A 24,812-nucleotide genomic window follows, 5' to 3' on the forward strand; every position below is an offset into this window, starting at 1 on the left:
GTTACATTCAGCTTGTTTCAATTGGTTTACATCTTTTCCCCTAGAATTCAAAAGATGTTAAAAACAATTAGATGGTTTTAAGCATCAATATGTGGTTAAAAAACTCTCGAAGGTCCCTACATCGTCTAAGGCATGACTCTTTCCACGTCGCCCATCAGCGTAATTAAGTGTCGTGCTGGGCTCCAGCCTTTAGATTCCCATCAACCTGCCAACAAGAGTCATTTATTGGCAACTTTAAATATTCAGAGGCAAGATACATTTCCTTGGCACACAGCCACGCAGCAGAGCGGCACCCTCCCTCGAGCCGTAGACAGGACGGAAGTCAACTACGAGGTTTGGCCTGCAGACAAGGAAGCACGGTGAGTCCCGGGGCCCTCGCCGCGGGCGAGCTCCAGCGGTGGCTGTGGGCGTCTGGCAGGCGGGTTTCGGCCGCTGTCTGATCTTGCTGAGGGTTCGGTCACACGAGCAAGGGCACCTGCAGTGAAGAAAGAGTCCCCGTTACTCAGGGTCCGTCAGGAAGCGAAGGGCGCAGACGTCCGTGTGCTAAGGCGCTGTGGGCAGACCTGTCCTTACCACCTCACTCTCCTGATGCGCCGAGGTCTTACATGGGCACATCCTACTCATAGCTCCAAGGAGAACACTCAGAGGCACAAACAGGCTTCCATGTTTTCACGGCCTCAGTGTTGCTCAGGAGAGAAAGCACGGGACCCCTGAGGCATGTGCGATGCATCCGCAGGCCCTGCCGTGTCCCCGGAGCTGGCAGCTGCCCCGGCTCCAGCCCGCCCTGACTCTCTGCTAGTGGCCTGGGTCTTTCCTTCTCCTGAGCTGGCGTCCGGCTGTGATGTTTTTCTGTCTGTGCGACACGACTCCTCCTCCAGGAGCAAGCGTTCACACACCCTGGAAAGGCTCTCCTGCTCCACATCCTCAGCTGGCCAATCGGACCACCCCCCCTCTGCCATGCTGTCCCCACAACCCCGTCTCCCTCACCGCTGGAGTGGGGGTCCTGGGGCAGGGACCACGGCGGGCTCCCCACTACATCCTGGGTGGACAACATACGGGGTGCCGAGTATGTCGGGCAGGAATGGCCTCGTGTGTGACTGTTCCACTGGATGTGAAAGCTCAGACTTCCACCGTCTGCAACAGCTCAACTGCGGACAATCTGATCTGCAGCATTTTGAGGGACTCTTTCTGTGCCTCTAAAGGCAAAGGTTGACAGCATCCCTAAGAAAAGAGTTAGATGCGCGTGGAGCCGTGTGGAGTGACATGGGCATTCTTGGGACACTCAACGCATTCTAAACTGAATGGTGCCATCCGTGGACATCCCGCCCAACTTCTCAGAGATTGCTTTTAACACTAACAAGCACCACCCAGGGTATTCCGTGTGCTCACTCCATGTCCAGCGCTGGATGGGTCTTATCTCATTAAAACCTCAGCTCAACCAAATAAGCGATGAGTTATTGTGTTATTCTCATTATGGGTATTGCCTCAAATGTAAGGATGAGAAGACACAGGTTCAGGGGAGGTAACTTGCACCTGATCAAACACTCAGAAGGAGCAACCCCCACCAGGCCCACATGAGCAGAGAACGTGGTCCCAGACCGCTGACCCTCACGGCCCAGCCTGCCTTTTGTATGAGCAGCACACCAGCCCCCCAACCTCTCAGCTCCATTAGCCCCCTCCACACCAGCTTAGAAATGAAACACAGGACGAGAAGGGGCATCTGGGGGGTGCTGGACCGGAACCCACTCTGAGCCTCCTGAGTTTCAGCCCGTGGCACACACACACGATGGAGGGTCAGGAGGGGGCTGAAGACGCATGTCGGGTGCACAGGACGGGCCTGGGGTGCAGACAGGATTGGGGGCCGTGGCATCTGGATGGCGATGGGTCTGCCCTGGGCAGAGTGAGTAGATTTGGGAGAGAGAAGCTTGCAGAACTAGGTCCCGGGGCCGAGTGCAGGCTTGGGCAGAGGAAGAGGCGCCCAAAGGGGCTCCGAACACTTGGCCAGAGGCAGGAGACAATCGGTGAGGTGCGCGCAACAGCAGCCAGAGTTGCTAAGAGGTGCAGAAGACCCCCCAAAGGTGGGAGACACGGGTGAGCTCATTTTTAAAGAGTATATTAGTTACAGTTTCAAATAGGCTCCATGCATTTTTCTTCAAACTCTAGACACCTTTAGAGGGTCACATGCCATAATATATGCTGAGCGCATTTGTGCAAAGCCACCAGAAACCTCCACGGGTCACGCCTCGCAGACAGGTGCCATCTGAGCAGGCTTCTTAGAAAAAAAAAGCAGTTGGCCCTGCTGCCTGAGCTGCACGGGTCCCCTGAGCCCCCGGTCCGCTCCACACCAACAAGGGCGGCAAACACTCCAGGGAAGAAATCGCTGGTTCCCGGGCAGGCCAGCTTGGCCCAGCCACACCCCACACGTCCCTGATGGTGGCTGAACCAGGGCTGCTGGGAAAGGCTGCCACATCGCCTCCAGCCGGTTTCCCGGGATGCTGAGATGCAGAGTGGAGCGGGCAGGAGTTCCGGGTCACTGGGCACAGCAGTGACGCAGTCCTGTCCGTCAGCCCCGAGGAGCCCGCTGATGTGCAGTGCATCTGAGTAGAGCAGCGATAAAGGGCGCAAGGACGTGGTCTCCCCTGTCACGCTGCTCCTGGTCACTCAGGCCCGGCCTTTAGCTCAAGGGCATCTTGTCAACTGTTCAGGCATGAAAAGCTCAGACGTGCCGTGTAAATATTTACTGCCCGGGCCTTTCCAGGATGGAGAAGGCAGGTCACCACACTCAGACTAATCCAACAAACAATTAAATCGTGGGCTTTCAAATGCCACTTGCGGCAGCTGAAGGAAAGCTCAGATGGTAACAAACAGCCGCCTGGCCTTGGCCCTGGCCAGGACGTTATGGCCACGGGGACCTCTGCCAGACATGCCAGCTCCCATGCTGCCTGGGTTCCAGACACACACAGGCCTGCGTCACCACCAAACGCCCCCCTGGCCTTTCTCTCTCCGCCCACCGTCCTAGCTTTCCTTCCCACCTTCTTTCTCAGAGCACAGCCTCCTCTGCTCTTTCAGACAATTCCCGAACTTTTTTTTTGTCCATTCTTTCTGGAAGGCACAGGAGCGCACTGTCAGAGCGGGAAGTCCTGGGGTTTCTACTGGAAGTGGTCAGGCACTTCTTGGCTGTGTGGCCTGAGGCAGGCTGTGGGCTTCTCTGGGCCCCACGCCCCTGATGACTCCTGCAAGGTGGAAAGTGGTATCTATTCTGAAAAGATGCAAAGCCTGTCAGCGAGGTGACCGTATGTCAGAGACGAGTTCAGTGGGGGCCACAGTCTTTCCATAACTGCATTCAGTGTTACTCAGAAGATGCCAAAAACTCAACGGGCAAGCCTGTGTGCAGAGCCGTTTGGGACATACTTGAAAACTGCAGGTTCGTAGGTTCAGAGCCCTGGAACATTTGAGTCCGGATGTCGACGTCCTGTGCATTTTACTTTAAGAAAATCTGTTTGAGAAGCTAAGAAGTATCCCTGGGGATCAGCGGGACCATCGGGGCTGACCACTGCCCACGTCGCTTCGGACTCCATGAGAAGTACATTTGAAAGATCGGTACCTTCAGCCCTAGATTGGGATTTTGGAGGAGGGAGCTTGTCTGGAGGCTGAACGTACAGATGTGTGTCCATCAGAAGTCACAGGCTGTACCTTGCAGGGCCCTTACTGAGCCAATGCCCCCGATTTCGTCACGCTCCCTCATGTTATTAATATAACTATGTAAGTTCATCAACACATTCCATAGAAATAACAAATAAAAGCTCTCAATAATTTTTAACTGCTCCCCCTCCGAAGGGAGAGTATAAAACCTGCCAGCGCCCAGGGCCATTCGGTTCAGGACACATCCTTTTCCCAGGGTCCGGAGGTGGGGGGGCGGCTTGTCCAGTGGGGTGCTCAGTGGTAACGGCTAGCATCCTCACTACGTGATGTCTCGGGTCCTTGAGGGCCACACGGAGCTATGAACACCTCACTGTCACACAGGACAAGCTCTGGGGCCCGAGAGCTGTGACAGTGGCCCTGTGGGGGTTCCCATCAGAGGGTATCCAGGCCGTTCCTGCACAGGCAGCCCTGCTGGGCATCTGTGGCTGCAGCAGGGACTGCCCCTGTGGGGCCATGCAGCCTGGGAAGAGGTCCTCCTCCCTTCTCCTCTACCGCCACCAGCTCCTGAGGGGAACAGGAGCATTAGCTGCCTTTTGAGCACGGTGGTCAGCCCCACGTGAAAACGGCACACCCGTCTCGGGGCTCCTGCCCCCTTGAAAGCACACAGCAGGGGTCACCTGCTTCAGGTCCTTTCTGTGCACACACTGACCCCTGTCTGAGTCCCAGTTACTCAGGCTTCCTGAGCGTGTACGCTTCGTCTGGAGAAGGAGGACGCTCACCGCTGAGCCCTCCTGGTGCACGTGGTTATGTGCACAGGGTCTGGACACTCGCTCAGAAGAGAAGGCCTATCGCTAGCCTCCCATATTAGCAAAGCTCCCAGACCCACTGCAAGGGGGCAGGGATGGAGGGTCAGTCCAGTTACAGACTCGGTCTGGAGTTGGAACAGCGCTCAGAAGCCACCCGGCCCGTGTCCCTTTAATTTTGGAGTGCCATTGCTGGGGCCACAAATTCTATGGCTGTTAGGGACCAGGCAGGTGAGCAGCCCAGCAGAAGACCACGCAGAGTGTGTGTTCTGCCCCAGGGGCATCAAACCCAATCATTTGCAAACATGATGCCGGAAAGAAAAAAGAGAGAAAGAAATGACGCTGGCAGCCCCAGTCCTGGCTGAGGGCCACGCGTGTGCCATGTGCTCTGCAGGACACATCACAGGTTCCGGCCCAGACTGTCCCTGGACCCGTCAGGGTAGCTGGGAAATGTGTGCACGGGCCAGCAGTGTGGCGAGCCCCCTCACGCCCCTCAGGACCTAGTCTGGGCTGACCTCCCACCCGGCTGAGGGCGTGCATGGCTCCCTCCGGTCAGTGTGGTCCAGGACGCACTCCCGCCATGCCTCCCTCACCCCACTGCTGTCTCAGGCCCAGTGGCTCCCCTACAGGCGGGCGTCACTCCTCCACCTCCCTGTCACCCCCACACAGATGCTCACAAGCAGCCCCTCGTCCATCACCTTTCTCAGCCTGGCGGCCCCTGTGCCGGAGCGGATGGCGTCCATCAAGGCCTGCCTGGCGTCCACCGGGTTGCCGAGGGGGCCTGAGCTGGACCTGGGTGCCGTCCTGGACGTGGAGGGAGCTGGGGCAGCCGGCGGGGCTGGGGCCGGCAGGGCGGGCGGGGGCTGACTGCCGGGGTCTTCCAGCCCCACGGGTCCCGACCCGGGTGCAGCCCTTGCAGCATCCCGGAAGCTCCTCAGTTCCTCAGAGGCGGAGGACGTCACCTGGCAAAGACGCGGTTAAATTACGACATCCCCCAGGTCCTCTCCGAGGGCAGTGCATGGCTGCCTTAGCCTGCAGCCGGCCCGGAGGTGTGTCTGCCCGTTGTCCCCTTGCTCTCCCAGCTCCAGCGACTGGTGGCAGGGAGCAAGGTGGCACCCGTGCCTCGCCGAGGGCTCCCTGTGGCCCTGCTTGTGCTGGCCTGTGAGGACCAGCCTGGAGGCTGATTATTGGGGAGGGCCCACATTCCATGCTCTGTACGTGTGCCTGTCACGCCCGCTGTTCCTGGGATCCTGGGTGTGGGGGCGGGATGACACCCTCTCACCCCTACACTCAAGTCCACATTGGCTGTTGAGGTCAGCTCAGGACTGTGGCAGGTGTTACCTCCAGAGCGATCTAAGTCCCAAAGCCATGCTGGGCGCCCCGGGAACTTACTCTGTGCTGGGCTGGCAGGTAGGAAAGGTGGGGGAGCCTCTGGGTGCTCTTGCCTGGCCCATGCAGCGGCCGCCCCTCAGCGCCAGTCTGAGTGGTGGCTGGGGGGTGGGCTGCTCGGATGATGGCCCCATCAGCCTAGGTTGGCTTGCGTGGTGCAGCCCCCGCCAGGGCCCTGGAAGCTACGCGGGCCTTTCACCTTACCTTGCGCAGGCTGCTGGCGCCACGGTGCCCTCGGATGGCTGCCAGCAGGGCCGAGTGCTCGCTCTCTGCCTCCGTGTAGGATGGCTTCTTCAGGCCCCGCTCCGGGCTGTGCTCTGAAGTCTAGGGCATGAACAGTGTCAACACATGTCACTCAGGAGAGGGAGAAATGCCAACTGAGCGGCAGCACAAAGGAAACGCGAGGCCCGGCAGCTGAGTCGTAGGGATCAGCCTTACAGTCCCTGTGTCAGCAGGCTGAGCTGCTGCGGTGGCCTGACGTGACACGATAATCACAGGTTATGTATCTGGCGTAGCATCAGCGATGGCCTTGTCTCTCCTGGCTTTCAGAGCTGACACGTGCTGTTAGGGCCTGCAGACGCGGATGGGAATCCTGGGTCCCCACCGGCTGGCAGGGTGACCTGGGCGCTCCATTTCCTCACCTGCGAGACGCAGGAAGCACTTCCGGTCCACACGTGGGGCCTCAGCAGGCTGCCCAGTGCGTCAGTCTTAATGGCGCCCGTTGGGAGCGATATCCTGTCATAACACCTTGTCTCTGATTTTGGAGGGACAGTTTTATGTGGGGTAGCAATTAAATGAGATGTCTGCAATGTGTCGAATGCTTAGAGAACAGGGCAGGGTGCCCTAAATACCTCCCACTGTTACTAAAGAATGTCGGGCAGGCGTGGCCCTGGCCAGACTGTCCATCTGCTCCCTCCACTGTTCAAGGGCCAGTGTGGGTGACGCGCCCACCTCTCCACCCCCGACTGTTTACTGTGATGCCTTTGCCTGGGGTCGTCAGGGCCTGAAGGCAGTGACGGGCCCAAACCTACTGGTTTTCTGTCCTGGTGGTTCTGCTCAGGTACTCCGTGGGCAGTAAGACAGAAACCTGGTTAAAACTAACCCATGTGGGGTCGGCCGAGTGGCACGATGGTTAAGAGCTGGCTTGGGACGCCAGAAGACCCCGGTTCAGATCCCACATATGAGGGCCAGTGACACTGCCCTCTACAGCTAAGATGCTGAACAACAGCTCAACCTGGAGCTGGGCTGCCGTGAGTCGCTGGCGACGGCATAGGCTGCAGCCCCTGTGGCAGTGGGTTGCCATGGGCTACCATGTGTAGCCAGCAGCCAGCGTGAGCGGCCAGCAGCCGCAGTGAGCGGCCGTCCAGAAGCTGGAGACTGATCTGCCTCTCCCGGGAAGAGTGCAATGATGGTGCCAACTTGGGCCAGTGAAGCAACATCCTCCACAACTAGACTGAAGAACAAAACAACAGCAACTTGTCTGTTCCACTTCCCCCAATTCCCCAATAAAAATCTTTAAAAAAAAACTAACCCGTGTGCTCCCCCTCCGTGTCCTCGCCGTCCCCACCCCACCCCAGTGCCATCTGAGGGCCGCGGCCCGAGCACTGAGGCCGACAGGCGCCCTGCAGGTAGGTGCCTGCGTGCTCACCTTGCGCAGTTTGTCCTTGCCGCCTGCCGAGTGGATGGCCTCCATCAGGGCGCTGTGAAGGGAGGTGTCTTTGGGTGCTGGCCTCTGGACAACAGGTCTGAATTTTTTCTTTGGCCCGAAGATGCTGGGTGGCGGTGTAATGTCGGGGTCATGTATATCTGTGCATAACACACTGGCCTTTTCCTCCTGCTCTGGGATGGTGTGGCTATTCACGCCAGACGCTCTTGCAGAGTGAGGGGGCTCGCTCTGGATGGGCACCCACCTGGAGCCATTCACCAGGTCCCTGCCAGGAGCCTGGTCAGCACCCGAGCGAGGGAGCGGGGGGCTTGCGCTGCCCGGCTGGCCTGTGGGGTCAGATGCTGAGCTGGTCCTGTGGTGACCTGCGCTTTGCTTTCCACCGAAACCGCAGCTCTGCCCCACGGAAACATGATCCCTGTGGGAAGCTGTGGCTTTGTGGGTGCCCGCAGGGCAGTCCTGAGTGGACAGCTTTCCATGGGGGCTGCCGACCTGCACTCTGGGATGGGCTCCTACTGCAGAGTCTCCCCCGTTGGTGCTGGGACGGGGACCACAGGGCGACCTTGTCTCATCTTTACCTAAGTGTGGCTCTGGGCAGGGGCTGGGGGCGGCGCCGCCTTTCGCAGCGGGAGGCCGCCCGGTCAGCTCTGGCGCTCTGCCCGCCTGGGTCTGCCCGGCAGCAACGTGCTTCCTCGCCGCGTCGACGTGGGCGCTCGGGGGCCCGATCCGCTTGGCAATGGCAGAGGCCACGTACTGACTGGATGTTCTTCGCTGAGGCTTGAGAAACAGGGCTTGTGCAGTATTAGCTGCTGGCACTTTCATGTGACGAGTGGCTGCTGTGGGTGGCCGGCTCTCCCCCTCACCCAGGTGTCTCCCATCGTCCTCGTGGGTGGACTGCTGCTGGGATGATGTCACTTTGGGGTCCAGGGAGGTGGGCTCTGCTGCTCGGAGCCCGCTTTCGTGACGCAGCGGCTTCGCTGGCATGACGGCAGTGGGGGTGACCAGCCTCTTGGCTGAGACCTCTGAGGGACGGCCAGGGTGTTTCTCCAGAGAGTCAGACCTCAGGGATTCTTTGACTTTTCCAATGGGCTGCGCTTCTTTACCCTGAGCAGGGGACGACAGGGCAGGGGTCCTGCCCCCATTCACGTGGGGGCTCACCAGGTTCCCCAGCTCGTCAATCTTAATGGCGCCCGTCGACAGCGATACCCCTCTGTTGTAACACCTCATCTCTGATTTCGGAGGGATGATTTTGTAGGTCGTGAGGCCGTACTTAGGTCCGAAACCTCCCCCTGGGTTTTGGCCTCGCTGATGCCACGATAGTGGTGCCGAGACGTCTTTCTTCTCGTCGCCTCCTTTCTCCATCGGCGGAGACATCGCTCTCCTGACGGCCTGTGTCGTCCCAGCGGGAGCAGGGCTGCGTTCCTTGTCTCTGTCCTGTGCGTTTAGGTCACGTGAGTGCAGCTCTGACGCAGCCATCACCCTGGGCTCCACGCCCACAGAAGCCACGTCTTGACTGGTGTGGCGCAAGGCCACCCTGGCTTCTGTCCCAGCGTCCTGGGCAGGGGCGGGTGAGGCCGGCGCGTCCGCCCTCTTCCTCCCACGCTGCTGGCTGGGCCCAGCCTGGGCGGGCGGCACACAGGACAGCCTGGTGACTGGACGCCCCCTGTCGAAAGAGCCAGCGTTGTTGTTTCTGTTGGAAAACAACGCCGACTCCACAGGGTCGTCCAAAACCTCCCCGATGAACGTCACTGGGATCAGGTCCGAGTCACTCTCGGCCACGATGGCCCCTCGCACGTAGGGACTAGACACACCGTTGATGGAGCTGGTTAGAGAGCTGGTGTCACTTTCGTAACTCTCTTCCATTTCTGCAAAGAAGTGCAAACACCAGTTACAGACGCGCACGGCGCGCGACTGGAGGACGCCTGGGCCTGGTACTCACGGCGATCACACGGGCCTGTGATTCCCCTGAGGCTCCTGGTGTGTGACTTATTTGCACACATTTTGAAGTGTCATTTTGGTTTGTAATCTACATGGGTCTGGGCCTGAGGCATGGCTTTCCTTACTCAGCACGGGAGCAGCTGGCGGGTCCCCGATGTCTCAGGATGAGGTGTGTAGACACCACACTTTGCCAACGTCCTTCCCTTGAAAATAGATCCCTGAACTCGAGCCCCTTGGAAATACTGTGTCCTCGTACAGAACACAGACATGGGTTTGAGTGTGACCTTCACTTTGCTCTTCACCAGAAGCCCCACAGGACATGTGGACGCCTGCCCTCAGGTTTACTGAGACCATTCGCATCAGCCCTGGCCCTACAGTGTTACACCCCGAAACGCACCCGCAGAACGGCAGGCACGAGGAGCTGCATTACGAAAGGCCCCTGCATGTGCCCCCGAGAGACGGAAAGGGCTAGAAGTCGTAATAAAGAAACCTGTGTGTCTGTGTGTCACCGGGGTTTTCCTAACTAATTTGGGTACTGGAGAGCTGTTTTTCTTCTTTTCAATACGTGTGCAAGGCGTTTTGACGTATAACATCAGCATTGCTCAGAGCAGGCTTTGGGCAGCTGCGCAGACATCTGCACGGCGCGCTCGGCCGCCCGAGGAGAAGCCGTGTGCGGAGCTGCGCTCACCCGCGTGCTTGTCCCACGTGTCCAGGCTTTCCGTGAACAGATCTGCTCTTCCCCGTGCACACCCCTGTGGGGTTGTTCACGCAGTGTGGTCGCTGCCACACAGTAGGACGTCGCAGTGTGCAGGAGTAGCTCTTACCTTCCAGGTCGCCGTCAAGCTCGGCCAGGGTTTGCTGGAACTGCCCAGTAATGAACAGGTCCCTGTCATCATTGGAGGCCACTGCAGCTCTCTCAGTTCTAGGGAAGACCAAAGCGAAAGCAAGCTCACTCTCTCATTCCTCTTGTTCCTTATTTGATTTATTCCTTTCTAGAAATATTTGAGGAGGGTACAAGCCATATTCACACTCATGGTGTTCTGTACTCACTGGATCAGTCGTCCTTGGAGCTGCGGAGACACAGATGGCTGTGGTGTGTGCGTGTGCGTGTGCGTGTGTGTGTGTGTGTGCGGTGTGTGTGTGTGTGTGTGTATGTCTGTGTGTGTGTGTGTGGTGTGGTACATGTTTGTGTGTGTGGGGTGTGTGTGTGTGGAGTGTATATAACGTGAGTGATAAAACAACCTTTTAAACGGGCAAAATTTTAAATAATCCTTTGGTCCTCTAATGACCAATAATTCTTTTCTGCAAAGTACATTAGCTATTTGTTTACAACTTTGTTACGAGTGCTTAACAGTCCCAGGGTGTAGCTATGAGCCTGACAACCATAAACCAGGTGGCTGTGGCCTGAGTGCCAGCCCTTTACTACCTTCCTCCTGCCTGGGCAGGGGGACAAAACTCCTCAGTAGCCCAGCCCCAGGGGCCCAGGGCAGCTGAGCTGGTCCTCCGCCTCTCCAGGCCAAGCCTCGTCACTGAGGTCCCCTCCCACCTGGCTCTCCTTCCGGCCCCGCCCCTTCCCACCATCAGCCTCACCCACACCTCACAGGTTGGGCCAGATGCTTAGCTTCAGGCTCTACGGGCGCACCCCCCATTCCACCCCTGGCTTGGCCTGCTTCCTTGGGGCCCGGCTTGGCCAGAGGGGGAGAGTGGACCCGTGAAATGAGCCACCAGCCAGAGAGGGGGGTGGATCTGCCAAGCCAGCCCGTCCAGGGCTGCTGTCTCTCAGGAGCCCAGTCCTGTCTGGGAGGGGAGGGTGGGGCCTGCAGATCACCTGGTGCCCACAGGTGGCTCTTTCCTTGAGGCCATGTGGGGTCACAAGCTCTGGGCTGGGACTTCTGTGTAAATGTGGATTAACTGGCAAAACCCAAAGCCAACGGCAAGGTCTCTTGTTTCGCTTTCCAATATGAAACCTCAGGAGGGACAGACTTCGCCATATTTATTTCTCCTTCCTCGCCCCCGCCATCACTTGTCCCCAAGGGCTACTAATGGATTGTAACTCCTCTTCCTGGGCCTGGAGGGCAGCCTGCTGTGGGCTTAGCAGCAGCGCCCGCTCATATCCCCTGAAGAGCCCAGACTTGGCAGGAGGCGTCAGCCTCTGTTTAGCTTAAAGTGGCCGTGCACAGATGCGTCACTCCCCAGCCCAACACACACCCAGTCTTCAGATATGTTCCTTATTGACAGTTGGTTGTGGCTTAAGGCCAAGAAAATAAAGAGCAAACATAGTGCAGACACACAGATACCGGGGCTGCACATGTTGAATAAACATTGCCAGCAGCATTTTGTCACACGAGGTGGCTCTGCAGAGAACACGATGATGGTTAGGCCACGGCTGCATCACATATGAGGGACAAAGGACAGCAGTGACAAGTTTCAAACAGAGCCTGTCCAGGAAGTGGACCTGCCTGGTGGGGTGGGGGCAGCAGGGCGGGTGTCCCCAGAGGGTGCAGGCCTGATGACCTACCACTCACTCGGGAACCAGAACTAGGGGCAGTCGGGGCAAATCAGTGCCCAGAAAAAGAGGTGATCTTTGTGTTGTTGTTGTTTTCATTTTATATGAGAAAGACAAGAAGAGCATGGGCTGATTACAACCCGTTCTAGCACATTCGGCCATTTTTCTATTTGACGTGGCCAGAAGAGTTTCTTGAAATCATTTATGCAATGGCAGGATTACCATATTCCCCCATGTATAAGACGCACCCTTTTCTCGAAAAATTTGGGGTCTAAAAACTGGGTGCGCCTTACATAGTGGTTATAGTTTTTTTTACTTGCATTTCCCGCTTTTTTCATGCTTGTTTTTGTGCTCATACAACCACTGTGTAAGACGCACCCAGTTTTTAGACCCCAAATTTTTTGAAAAAAAGGTGTGTCTTATACATGGGGAAATACAGTATTAAAAAAAAAAAAGGTGTCCCTTTCTGGTAGAATTCAATTTCCTGGTGACAACCAGAGCAGCCCATAAGATTTCAAAAAATTTACTTGATAAACTAAATGCAAGAAACCTGGGAAACTACACAGCTGGTGACAGTCATCTAGGCTTAACTTCTCCATTCCATTAACAAATATTCCTGTATTTACAAAGCTTCAGGATTCTAGAATGATGGTGCCCATTACACACGGTAAAAATAAGTAGGTCAGATTAATTTTAATTAGATACCTTATTTAACTTTATTTAACTTTAATTAGTAGACTTAACTAATTAGTATACTTAACCCAATATTTAACCCAAATTATTTTCATCATTTCTACATGTAATTAATATTAAAATTACTTTTTTCAGACCAAATTTGGAGCATGTTTTATCCTCAGAGCACCTCTAACTTAGGGCCAGCCCCTTGGCAAGTGCTCCGCAGCCAAATGTGGCCACTATACAAACTGCTTAGTGCTTCAAGGTCTTCCATGTTTTTAAAATGCTCCTTTGTAAATGGAGTTACAAAGCTTCAGGGTTTTAGGTGTTTAAATGTGTCTAAATGTTCCTGCAGCCACAAAGTCCCTGTAATTACAAATTCCGAGGTTCCAGAAAGTATTAAATGTTTCTAAATGCTCCCTGGGTCCAAAGTTCCTACAGTTACAAAGTTCCAGGGTTCTGGATGGTGTAGCTTGTTTCTAAATGCGCCCCGGGGCACAGGTCCTGTGACAAAACTCCAGGGCTCCAGAGGTTGGTGCGATCTACTGGAAAGCTTGGGCTGAGCCCTTTTCCGGCCCCTCCACCTGTGACCTGTGCCTTCTCAGGTCCATAAAATTACGTGGCACCATAAACCCTGCAGGTAACAGCACAGTTTCTCGCTTCTCCAGCCACCATGTCCACTGCTCACTGACAAGCAGGGTTGAGAAGGAACTTTGGGGGTTGCCAGGTGGAGGAGGGGAGGGCAGATGGCAATTCATGGAGGTGCCCTTCACCTCCTGTGTCCTGGGGCTCTGAGCATGATTTCAAGGTGGCCCCACTGCTCAAAAAAGAGAGCCTGAACCCACAGACCAGCCTCTGTTATACGTCCCCTACAGCATTCCTGCAGAGCTGATGTTCGTTAAGGGCCCCCAGACTGAGTGCACAGTGTTTACCCACTGATGGGTGAGCTGCCTGACTGCAGCGAGATTGCCTTTGGATTCAGGGTATAGGAATCGTGCAAGTTCCACTGTCACTTCCCCCCAGGAGGTAGGCGGCAACGGAGCTCTGTTTCTCTCCCCCGTCCATTTCCAGACAGACATGTATGTGTGTGTATCTATGTACATATGTGTCTATATAGTTCCTTTTCAAACAAAGGTGCTATAAATAGTTCAAAGAGGCAGATGATCAGAGGTGGATATGGATTAGAAGGATTGCCCAACAATCTGTACCCTTCCACAGGCAGCTGTAAGTAACAACATCGACAGCAGTAATAATAACAGCAGGTATCATTTTCTGGAAGCAGGAAATATGCCAGGCTCTATTCTAAGCAGGAGGTGCTGCATATCTTGATTGTACTGACAAGGACACTGGAGTGAGAGGTCAAGTCGCTGACCCAAGGGCATGCAGTCACCAGCAGTGGGCAGATATGACCCCAGGCAGTCTGACCACGAACTTCTTACTCAACGGGCCTGGGAATAGCCCTGTGAGCAAATGCACATATTGGTGAGAAGCCGCTGCCCAGGGCAGAGACACACAGGGGTCCCTGCGGTGAGGAGCCCGTCACCACCTGCCATCTCTCCTGCTGCTGTGCTTTTGGGCTGAATTCCTCCTCAAGAAGCTTATTTACTTGAGGCACTAAGTGTGTATGTGGGGGTGACTCTGGGGATTGGATGTCCCACTTAGAGGGTCAAGACTGAGCTGAGGGCATAGATTTATAATTATAATTGATTATAAATCTTATAATCAGATTTATATATATAAATCTCAATTTATAATGAGAAATTATAATTGGATCCAGTCAAAGGCTTGATGGAAAATCTGTCATTTTCAGATCACAGCACACACAACGTATTCCAGTCATTACCAAGCATTCAGCTTTGCTATCTTTGGAAAACCAGTATTTATTCTTGAGACTCTTCAGTTCCAAATCTTGGCTCCCAGGGCCCTAGATGGAGCCCGGCCAACACTGCCAGTGATGGAAAGAGGGGCCTTTAAGTCAAGTGCCTGGGACAGGGGCCGGGACCTTGGCCAGCGGGCTGACCAGGTGAAGAAGGCACTGTCAGCCAAGTGGAGGCTCTGGAGGAAGCAGCACTTGCCTTCAATTTGTCAGCATCAGGCCCAGGCCGTCTAGCCACAGAAGCCCACATGACTGCGCGGCCTGCAGGGTGCAGAGAAAGGGGAGACACCCAAGCAAATTGGAACTTAGCTCCGGAGACCTCTGGGTCTTCTCAAGTCACAAAGGGTCTGACTCTGTTCCCAACAGTACTCAGGGAACACCTGAGGGGCAGCAGAGTGGTGACAGCATAGGGCGCTCTGGCAATGTTGAAAACCACGAACACCCCGTATCTGACTGGGGGCTGGCTGTGTTGTGGAGTTTCTGCAAGCTGAGGACGTTGGGGACAGCTTCACAGCCTCTCAGAACCCACTCCCGCCTCAAGAGGCCCAGCTTTACCAGTCATGCAAAGGGTCACTTCGGTTTTGCCCAAGTCTCTGAGGCCTGGCATTCGGGTGTGTGTGTGGGGGGGACAGGTCATCTCACTGTCACCGCCAGGCCCTGGATTGTCACAATTTGCCACGCAGGAAGAATGTGTCTTCTGGGGACATAATGGCTGTTTTAGGATTAGCTGCAGAAAGTCGGTATCAGAATCATGAAGGCAGAGCCAGGAGGCCGGGACCCAGGACCAACGGTGGGCGCTGAGAACAGTGATACGTCCCCTCAAGTGGCCTTGGAAAGGTGGCCTTGGCACACGCATTTCAGGCGCACATGAAGAGACGCAGTGCAGGTTGGGTGGGCACACTGTGGCAGGCCTTTGTCCGCTGCTATCCTCCCCTGGGAGTGTGGGATGCCAGGAAAGAAAAGGGTTCTTCGTCGCTGCTTCTCGCCACTGCTGCTGCACAGGTGTTCCCGGGCTGTGTTCTGATACAGGTCTCCTGTCTGGGGGCCAGGGTGAGCCCACACCTCTGTGAGCGGCGGTGAGTTCTGCTCCCACACAATTTCAGCTTGATTCTGGGCTGCCCACCCCTTAGCACGGGTCTCTGTCCTTGACCGCTGGCCAGTCTGCACACTTGCAGCTGGCCGGCTTCGAGGCTCGCCTGAGCTCTGCAGACTTGCGCTCCGGCCCAGTGCTGGACAGCTCCCGCAGGCTGGCCCGGCCCCAGCCTCGGCCCCAGTCTGCCCCCTCCAGGCCTCTCAGCTTTCTGCTGCAGGGCTCTCAGCACCGCGTGCTGTGGACAGGACCACACAGCTCGAGTCTGGAATGCACTATGTTCGACAGAGCGGTGTTCTTTCTCCACATAACTGAGGTGTGCACTAGTAAATGCTTTAAGTGTGACAGTGTGGCAGGGTGTGACATACACAGACCAGCACTTCCCAAATTGCGCTTCACGGAGCATCATGCAGACGTGAGAGGTGCTCCACAGAAGGACACGCAGCAGGCTTCTTTGCTGCAGACTTGGAGAGTATTTCACTAAGAGGAAGACAGCATGGCCTCCCAATTTACTTGTGAGAGGTATTTTCAAGAGGTCTATGGAGGGACCACCTGAGCAACTGCAGCCGAGTCCACTCCACAGCTGGACAATCAGAGAGCGGAGGGGGCAGGGCCAGGCCTGCAACACTGTGTGCACGGCTGGAGCAGGCGGCACCCGGCACACATATGTATGTAGGTGGCCCTGAATATCTGAATTGAACGGCAACACTGAAAATTGGGGAGGCCGGACATAAAAATCTAGATTTCTGGCTTCTCTTCAGAACCGGCCCCACTGGGTCTGCCTCGCTCAAGGCCAAAGCTGGAGGCTGGCGTGGGGCGGGCTCTTTAGGGAAAATGGGCACTTCCCAGCAAGCTCTGGGGCCTCCGAATTTGCGACCCCTGCTTCACACTATAGGCCCTTACTGAAAATCATTCATTTGGACGTATTGGGCCGTCGGGACGAACATCCTGATGTACTTTTCTACGGTTTTCAATGCAAAAATGCATCATGACTTTGCCGACAACCCCATGATATGTGTTGTGCCTTGCTGACATCTCTGGCTATGTCTAGTTTGTCAGTGGAGAACACTCCTGTAAAAAATACTATGTCACTCCATGAAAAACCATGGCAGAGAGTCGATCCCAACTCTGGGGCAAACAGTGGAACAGCACAGACAGGGCTGGGGGCTCAGAGGTCATCTTCAACCCCATTTGACAGCCGAGCTGACCCAGAGGAGGAAAGTGACCAGCCGCAAACACCCTGGTGCACGGTTTCCTAAACTCACGGCAGTGATTGACAACGGATGCTACTCTGCAGCTATGGGACGCACACTGTGCCACGTGCTCTGGGCGCTCACAGGCTCAGCAAATCTCTGAAAGGTTAGCGGCGTGGCCTGTACACTCATAAGCAAAATGAAAGGCTTGACGGTTAGGTGGGCTCTCCAGGGCCAGGCAACTAGTGAGTGGTGGTGGGACTCCACTATGGGCCTGTCCAGCTCCAGAGCCTCCTCCGTCCCCCTGTGCTCCCCAAATTCAGTGGCACCCCAGAGATGAGGCCAGAAAAACATGCCGTGTCCCTGTGTGCATAAAGCGTCAGCTTCCAAACGCTCCATCACTATCTGGGCTGCGGCCACAGATGACATGAACTATCGCAGTTGGACTAACATCAGCATGATTTGATATCAGGGACAATACCCGCAAAGCAACTGTGACCGACATGGCGTCCCCAGGGCTCAGAGTTACAAACCTGTGCTTAGTTTCAGACATGGAGCCTGGTGACTGCAATCCTCATGAAAACAAACAGAACATACCTGGAGGTTACTGCAGACAGGGAGTTTTTCCTTATGTTAAATGGACTGAGAAGGAAATACCCCAGGTTCTCTCAGCTCTCATAGATGCAAACAGCACAGGCCAACCTCAGCTAAATGCCATCTCGTGTGGGGCAGAGAAGGAATGGACAGATTGCCCCCGTCTAAGTTCCTGTCTGATAAAATGTGAACTTGTCCTTGAAATTGTCCTTAAGATTGAGAAGCTATACATTGAAACTATTAGAGTGTACTTAACAAATGGGGAAATGCTCTTGGTAAACTGTTAGGTAAAAATAAATCGAAATAAAATATTATTGACGCTATAATGCCATTATCCAGATGAAGATCTGCATGTCCATGTGGACAAAGTTAGAACAAAACATGAAAAATGCAAAAGCGTTTATTCATTTTAATGACTGACTTATGAATTATGTTTTTATTATTCTACTTTATTTCTATTCCTGTTCGATAACATTGTTTATTGTTTGTGTGAATAATTTTTAAAATTATCTAAAAGGTTAAAAGAAAACTACTGATGGGTTACAAAGAACTAACCTGCTTTTCTATATGAGAATAAGGAAAGGAGTTAGGACACTGTGGTATTGGCCCAATGGCATAAACAAGCCAGCACTACGGAAAAGAGCCCTGGAAACTTCATATATGACCAAAGTGGAACGAGGAGTCTGTGCGAAAAAACAGACTTCCTCTTCACACCCCAGCCCCATATAAGCCCCAGGTAAATGAGAAACCTAAATGTGAGAAAGCCACACTAAATTTAGCAGGAAACTCAGACAACCTTCTGTCTCTTAAGGTGTAGGAAGGGTCTCTTAAATGTGCAAAGATCATATGTATTCAGGACAGAAGATGGATTCAACAACATCAAAAAGCAATTTTCATACAACAGCAACAATAAAAACCCAGCTAAATTCAAGCCATTTGTCTGTAGAAATCACTGACAAAGGAGACATTGATGATGTTATTTTTTTTTAAAAAAGTAACATTGCAGTTTTTTTTTAAATGGTCAAAGCTTAGCAAAAGGCAATTCAGAGAAAAGGAAAATCCCATTGTTAATGCCCATATGAAAAGATGCTCATCCTTATTAATCAGAGAATTGTACATTAAAGCCACACAAAATGCCACTTGACACCTACGTGACCACCAAGCTCAAGGTGCCGACGGACCCCACGTGCTGGTGTAGATGTGGAGTGCCAGGTCATTACTGACCCCTCAGGGCGTGGAAACAGACCATATTTGTCAATATTGCATAAAGTTGAAGGGTTTTCCTGAAGCTCTAATAATTTCTCTTCTAGAAATCTCTCTGTATAAACAGACATGTGTACCGTTTCCTCATGGCGTCCAGCGGTGGAAAATCTGAACGACCGAAGTGTCCATTAATTAAAAAATGAAAAAGAATCAATGCACTAATGACACATGTCTCATCAGGGATAAATCTTAAACACAGGTTGCTGAGCAAAAACGTACACGGTGAGCATGGTGCCATTTATAAAAGGGTCAGAACAAACGACATTGTCATGAATTATGTATAAACACCTGAACATCTAGAAAAGAGCATGGAGACGTGATCACAGATAGCAAACCCCCAGATCAGGAGTGGTGACCCTGAGGAGGGCGCCTGGCCGGCAGCAGACTCCTAAGGCGTATTTGTTTGGTCGCCGTGACAGATGACCGCCCCTCCAGACCAGGATGGGCCCTCCCCCCAGCTGTCCTATGACTCACCTCAGATGCCAGTTCCCAGGGCCATTCCTCTCCCACGAGGGGCTCTTCTGGGGACCCAGTTCCGGGGTTCCAGCTAGGTCCTGGTCACTGCAGTCCTCCTGGTCTGTGGCCCACTTGTCTTTGGATTTGGTGCTGTCGTGTTGGGAATCCAGGGAGACGATGTCTGAGGGGGAGCTCATGACCCCCGAGTCCTCAGTCGTGTCTTCAGATGCAAAACAGCTGCCGACAGACACAGTCTCCTCGGCCTCTGAGGGCACCAGGGGGGCCCCGTCCGTGCCGCAGGGGCTGCCGAGCCCCAGGGGCAGGCTCACTGCACAAAACACGGCAAGCACAGGTCAGCCAACACCTCAGTTTCTACACCACCCAACCAGGGCACCCCAATCTGCTCGACACATCGGGAATTTGGAGTTTAGGGTGCCAGGGCTCAAGGCATTCACACACAGCTTCCTCCAGAAACATTTCAGCTTGGGGGAGCCACAGGTGCGCGTGGGGCTGAGAGCGAGGTCTGCCCTCAACACGCAGCATGTCCCGAATCAGCCTGTGGGATTTGGGTCCCGTCTGTGATTCCAGGCAGACACAGTCAAAGATTCAGAAATGACACGGTGGGTGCGATGGTTTCCAGGCTGACCCTGGGTTCAACCGAAGTTGCTTTAAAACGAGTTCTTTTAAAAAGTAGGGGTTTAAAAAATATACACAAACTTAGACATAAGACTGTTGGGGAGCTTGTGACAAATATTCCACAGGCACATTTGAAATGTGGCCTGAAATACGAATGGCACTCTGTCAGCATCTGGCTCTCCCTTCATCTTTATACGTGACAGTCAGTTTTGGTTTAGATACGAGAGAATCTTGGGAGAGAATCTTGCAGTAGAATTGGAAAGAATTGGAACAACAGTCTCCTCGGCCAAGGTTACGTGGCCCCTGAGCACTAAATGGCTTACTGCAGCAGAAGCCACGCCACGCACTGAGGGGCAGCTTGTTACTAAAGTCCCCTGCTCCTTCCCACGTCACTGCTGTCGAAGGGGACGCTGCAGCCCTGGGCATATGCAAAGAGCTGTTTGGAAACACGCTAAGTGTAAGAAGAGTGAGGCTGCTGTTTCCTTTCTTACTGAACGCCTAGGGCTTTTAAGACCTCTACCTGCAGAAGAGGCCTCTTCCTAGCACGGGAGCCGGAAGGGCAGTTGTATACAACTCTGAGGCAGCTGTATACCAGGGTTGTTATTTTTAAAAATTTAATGTCGAAATTGATTTTAAACTTCATGGCACCTGAAGACATATGATCTCAGGGAGGCTGGTTATGGGAGTTGGGAAAGGTCAGTGCTGTGCGGTAGCTTCAGTGCACTTCACGGAAGATCCGTCCCTCCGACAAATGAATGGAAGCTTCAGCTGAGCGAAGGCCACCGCCACGCCGAGTGCACGCTCCCCGCGACCACGCGCCGCGAGCCCAGGGACATCGCCACGGCACCCACCGCCGTCATTTTAACAGGACAGCAGACTAGCGACACAGAATGAACAAAACCAAAAGAGCACCAAGGAGAGAATCCCTTCTGGTGTTGGTTTACTTGAGATCCCGAACAATGAAATAAACAAACGAACAGAAACTTTAAAGAACAGACATTTCACAAAAGAGCTCACAAGTGAAGGACAGAAGACAAAGGAGCGACTGTTCAGAGGCACAAATGCGCAGGCAGTGTCTCCCTGCCGGTGACTGGGTCCCTACAATGGCCTCTTTCTTCCCGTTTCCTTCCTGGTTTTTGTTGCAAGACTCTTAATTGGGGGCAAATGTGGAGAAGAAACACTGCCCATGAATTAACACAAGCAACCCTGTTCTGACAATGGTTTGCGGATCAGCTGTCACACCTGGGACGGTGGCCGGCCGCTCTGTCCACGCAGCCTGTGACTCAGCCCTGAGATGTCCTCTCACGGAAGCAGCCCTGCCCGCCAAACCCACTCAGAGCTGCTCTCTGCACTGCTGTCCACAGCGGCCCCCACGGCCGAGCAGACCCGTGTCCTGCCTTCGCTTTTGTCACCCTCACTGATCAAGGAGGTCAATTAAAGGAACGTTTTCTTCTATGTAACGGGAAAGCACGGAGGTCCCGGTCACAGGGACCCAGGTCTGAAGCCCGCAGAGCAGCTGGTGCCTGCCTGGGCCGGGCCGGCTGTCTGGACCCCTCTGGCTGTTTCGTCTTGGAGGTGAGGAGGTGCTCGGCCCTCAGGACGGTGGCGAGGACCCAATGGGCGCCAATCAGCAGTGTAGTTCCCGGCCGTGCCTCCATTGCTGGGTGGGTGCCAGGAAGGGCCCCATGACTGGACCTGGGGACACAGATTCCTAATCCAAGAGTCTCCACTCTGGTGACTCACAGTTCATGACGGGGCAGACTCATGCACAAAGGCCGACAATGCCATGCCATGTGGGAACGCCCACTCTGGGTGTCTGCACAGGTAGAGTGGGGCTGGCTGGTCAGAGGGAGGTGACAGCACACCGTCCAGCCCCGCTCTCCCTCTGACCCCGCCAGCAGCTCTCACTCAGGTGTGAAGCAGAACTCGCAGTTGCCCCTCCTGGAGACATCAGGACCCCCTGCAGCTGGGTTTTCCTGGCAGCCCCCCCTCCCCCCGTCCCCGCCCCTGTAGAATGTATCTGTGGCGAGGGGGAGTCCAAGCCCACCCCCCCCCTTTTTCAATCCAGTTCTGACACTGAGTCACTGGGCTGAATTGCTTTCTACTCCTCAGAAGTTTTGCAGCAAAAAAAAAAAAAGAAAGAAAGAGAGAAACCAGTTGAGTCACTGCTCTCGACTCAGCCAACTGCGAGCCCTAAGCCAGCGAGATGTGAGAAGTCTATATTCAGTGTGCACATATTAAACTACTAAAAACTGTACAGTCAGCAGAGCGACTGCCAGAGCTCCCCTCTTGCCCAGGTGAGTCCTCCATTTCCCATGGAGAGCCTTCCCGAGGGCCCAGGGGACACCGTCCTTGAACCCATCCGACAGGTGTTCAGTGAGGGCCCACCTGTGCACCTGTGCCAGGGCCAGGGAGCTGGCGATGGGCGGGAGCAGGTAAGGGAGCTCACCTGAGCGTTTTGAGGGCCGTCGTGGAGCGTGCCGGAGGGAGCAGGAACCAGGTGCAACCGCACCTGCCACAGGCAGTGGGGGCATGTGTGTGTGTGTGAGGGGGGGACAGGGCGGGGAGGACAGAGGTGATGCTGCACCCAGCTCAGAGCCCAGGCCGGGCGCTGCACGCCTGTAAGAGAGGGCAGCACGCGCAGCGGCTCAGGACTTCGTGGACAACGTCTGGGGTTTCCAGCTCCTGTGAGGCGCCCAGCCTGGCTGGTGCGTTTTCATCTTTCTGCCCTCAGCTCTGTCAGCCTGAGAGTCTTTTTCTTGGAACCAGACGTCCCCACGGCGCTCACCCTGCCCTCTCATGATCTTTTCTCCTGCTGGCTCCTTCCTGTTATTCACCCCATGAGCTGAGACATTTGGACAATTTCTGAATGAGCTCATGGTGCAGGGTCCTGGCTAGCTGCTCTGTGTGCCCCAGTTCCCACCCTCAGCCTGAGGGTTTCCATGCGGCCAGTGGGCTGCAGCGAGGGACTCCAGCGGACAGCCAGCAGCACCGGGGGACCGGGGACAGAAGGGAGAGCCCAGACCCCCCACATTCTGGCCCTTGTCTTCCTCTGAACTTCGAACAACCCCTTCCCTTTCAGTAAAAAAAGCAAGTTGGTTCTCATAAGCTTGCAAGTCCCTTCTAGATCTAGAAGTCTATCATTCTCTGGAATTCCAAATCAAAATGTAGGATGCAAACCTTCTTTTGACAATTGACTGGTGACTTAGTGGGAATCTTAAAAGGAACACAACACTGCTTTTATCCCTTCTGCTATTTTTGTTGGCCCTGAAAGTGTAACTCACTATTTTGAGTTAATGAATGCATTGGCACGTTGGCTCTTGCCTTAAGGTGTGAACGACCTCTTTGAACTAAAAAAGTTATTATTGCAAACGTGAAAAACGGTTAATTTGTCTTCAACAGAAGCCTAATATGAACTCATGATTAAATCCTCTTCCACATGAACAGCCACTGGGCCTGAGTTGGGGACAGTGACCCTTCCGCTGTCCTCTGCCTACACTACACGAGCCCACGGGTCAAATGCCACCACATGGAAAGGAGGTCTTTGGAAAATTCTCCAGCTAAAGTGGAAAGAAGGAAAAGCTAACTTCAGGCTAAGTCCTCAAATTGAACACACTCGTTCTCAGCTCAGTACTCGAGCTGCTGCATTTTTCTTTTACAAAGTCACCAAAGGAAATTCCAAATGCTAAATGTAAATATGCTCCCAGTACTTTTTGCAATAAAATTTTATTTTATTTTATTTTATTCTATTTTATTCTATTTTATTGAATGCAAATGAAAGATCTTATATCCTATGATGCTGCTTATCTGCTGGTCATTACAAAAGGAGGTTGGTCAAGAGTCAGTTTCACGGCATTTAAATAGCCCAAATGACCAAACTCATCCCCATCCCACCCCGATGCCTACGGTTTTCACATGCCACTCCCGGAAAACAAGAAATGCCCGTTCTGCATCTCAACCTGCCTGGGTTTAGCTCCCTGCCTGGGGAAAAAAGACAAGGAAAATAAGGTAGGTACAGGTAAAGCACTCCTGAATTCCTGGTGTAAACCGACATGATATATGTTAATAATATTTTTCATACACATTCCCCAAATAATTTTGAACAACTTTGTTTAACATTTTTAATTGACACCAGAAAATTTCCATCATGAGTTCCATTGGCTGCAATAGATGTAATTTCTACTGTATTGCAAATATGAATTTTTCAAATGTTTCATCTTTTAAAAAAAAGTAATAAAAGCAGCCTAAATGATAGTATTTTGATGCCCGGAACCCTCCACTTAAAAAGGAACGCAAGCTCTCCTTTTCACAGTTTTAGAGTGTGTCTCGTCTTTCTTGCATTTATTTCCATCCTATGACCCCACATAATCTCAGCTCATTGAATGTGCTTTCCACTGGAGAATTTTCTTACTGATCAAACCTCTTTGTATAAAATGCACATGTAAATTAGATTTTAATTCTTGTTTCCTTTCGCCATAAAATCGTAAATTCTTTTTCTCTACTGAGTAGTTATCCGTGATAATTAATAGGACACAGCCAATAAAAAGGCATATGTCTTTTAGGAATTTTGACATTTGTGAAACACAAAGGTAACGTATCCTTAGAAATGCATCTCAAACTGTGCTAAATAAGGCCTTTTCAACTGTTTCCTCAGAAGGGACTGGGTGACGTATTGCTGGAGCGAGGCCGGGCTGGGCATGGCTGCAGCCCCTTTCATTGGTCCTTCTCAGTACTAAGTAAGCGGAGGTAAGTGAGGACTTCTGCGAGTGACCCCACTCCATTCAGCCTTAACAACCCTCCTGCTGTATATCACTAACTCATCTGTCTCAAAATGTATGCTTCATGACCTGCAACCTGATGACTCCAGCAGATTCTTCGTCAGGCTGGTTGACAAGAGAGCCTGGAGACCAGCTGATGATCCAAGGATTTGCTGCCCAATCATCTGACTTAGTCGCCTGCTCAGCCCTCTACCAGGAAGTCCACATGCCCTTCGGTCAGGCGTCAGGAGGCAGGTCTGTCCACCTGAGGAAGCTGCCGCCACGTGAGACCCCCCCCGCTGGCTGACAGCTGGGAAGGGCGTCCTGACAG

General features: G+C 53.6%; 1 protein-coding gene across 2 annotated transcripts in view; it reads right to left on the bottom strand.

Annotated features, from left to right (window-relative positions):
- Window positions 1–6: 6 nt before the first annotated feature.
- COBL (cordon-bleu WH2 repeat protein) overlaps window positions 7–24,812 on the bottom strand; it is a 126,497-nt gene continuing 101,691 nt past the window's right edge. For both annotated transcript variants that reach the window (XM_019652994.1, XM_019652993.1), the window contains 6 exons: window positions 19,107–19,416; window positions 10,260–10,357; window positions 7,483–9,362; window positions 6,039–6,158; window positions 5,144–5,407; window positions 7–475 (listed from right to left, as the gene is read on the bottom strand). In XM_019652994.1, coding sequence (XP_019508539.1) covers window positions 458–475; window positions 5,144–5,407; window positions 6,039–6,158; window positions 7,483–9,362; window positions 10,260–10,357; window positions 19,107–19,416 — 2,690 coding nt within the window. In that variant the 3' untranslated portion in view covers window positions 7–457. The remainder of the gene's footprint in view (window positions 476–5,143; window positions 5,408–6,038; window positions 6,159–7,482; window positions 9,363–10,259; window positions 10,358–19,106; window positions 19,417–24,812) is intronic.

The sequence above is a fragment of the Hipposideros armiger genome, unplaced genomic scaffold, assembly GCF_001890085.2.
Source record: "Hipposideros armiger isolate ML-2016 unplaced genomic scaffold, ASM189008v1 scaffold_191, whole genome shotgun sequence".
Classification (NCBI taxonomy): domain Eukaryota; kingdom Metazoa; phylum Chordata; class Mammalia; order Chiroptera; family Hipposideridae; genus Hipposideros; species Hipposideros armiger.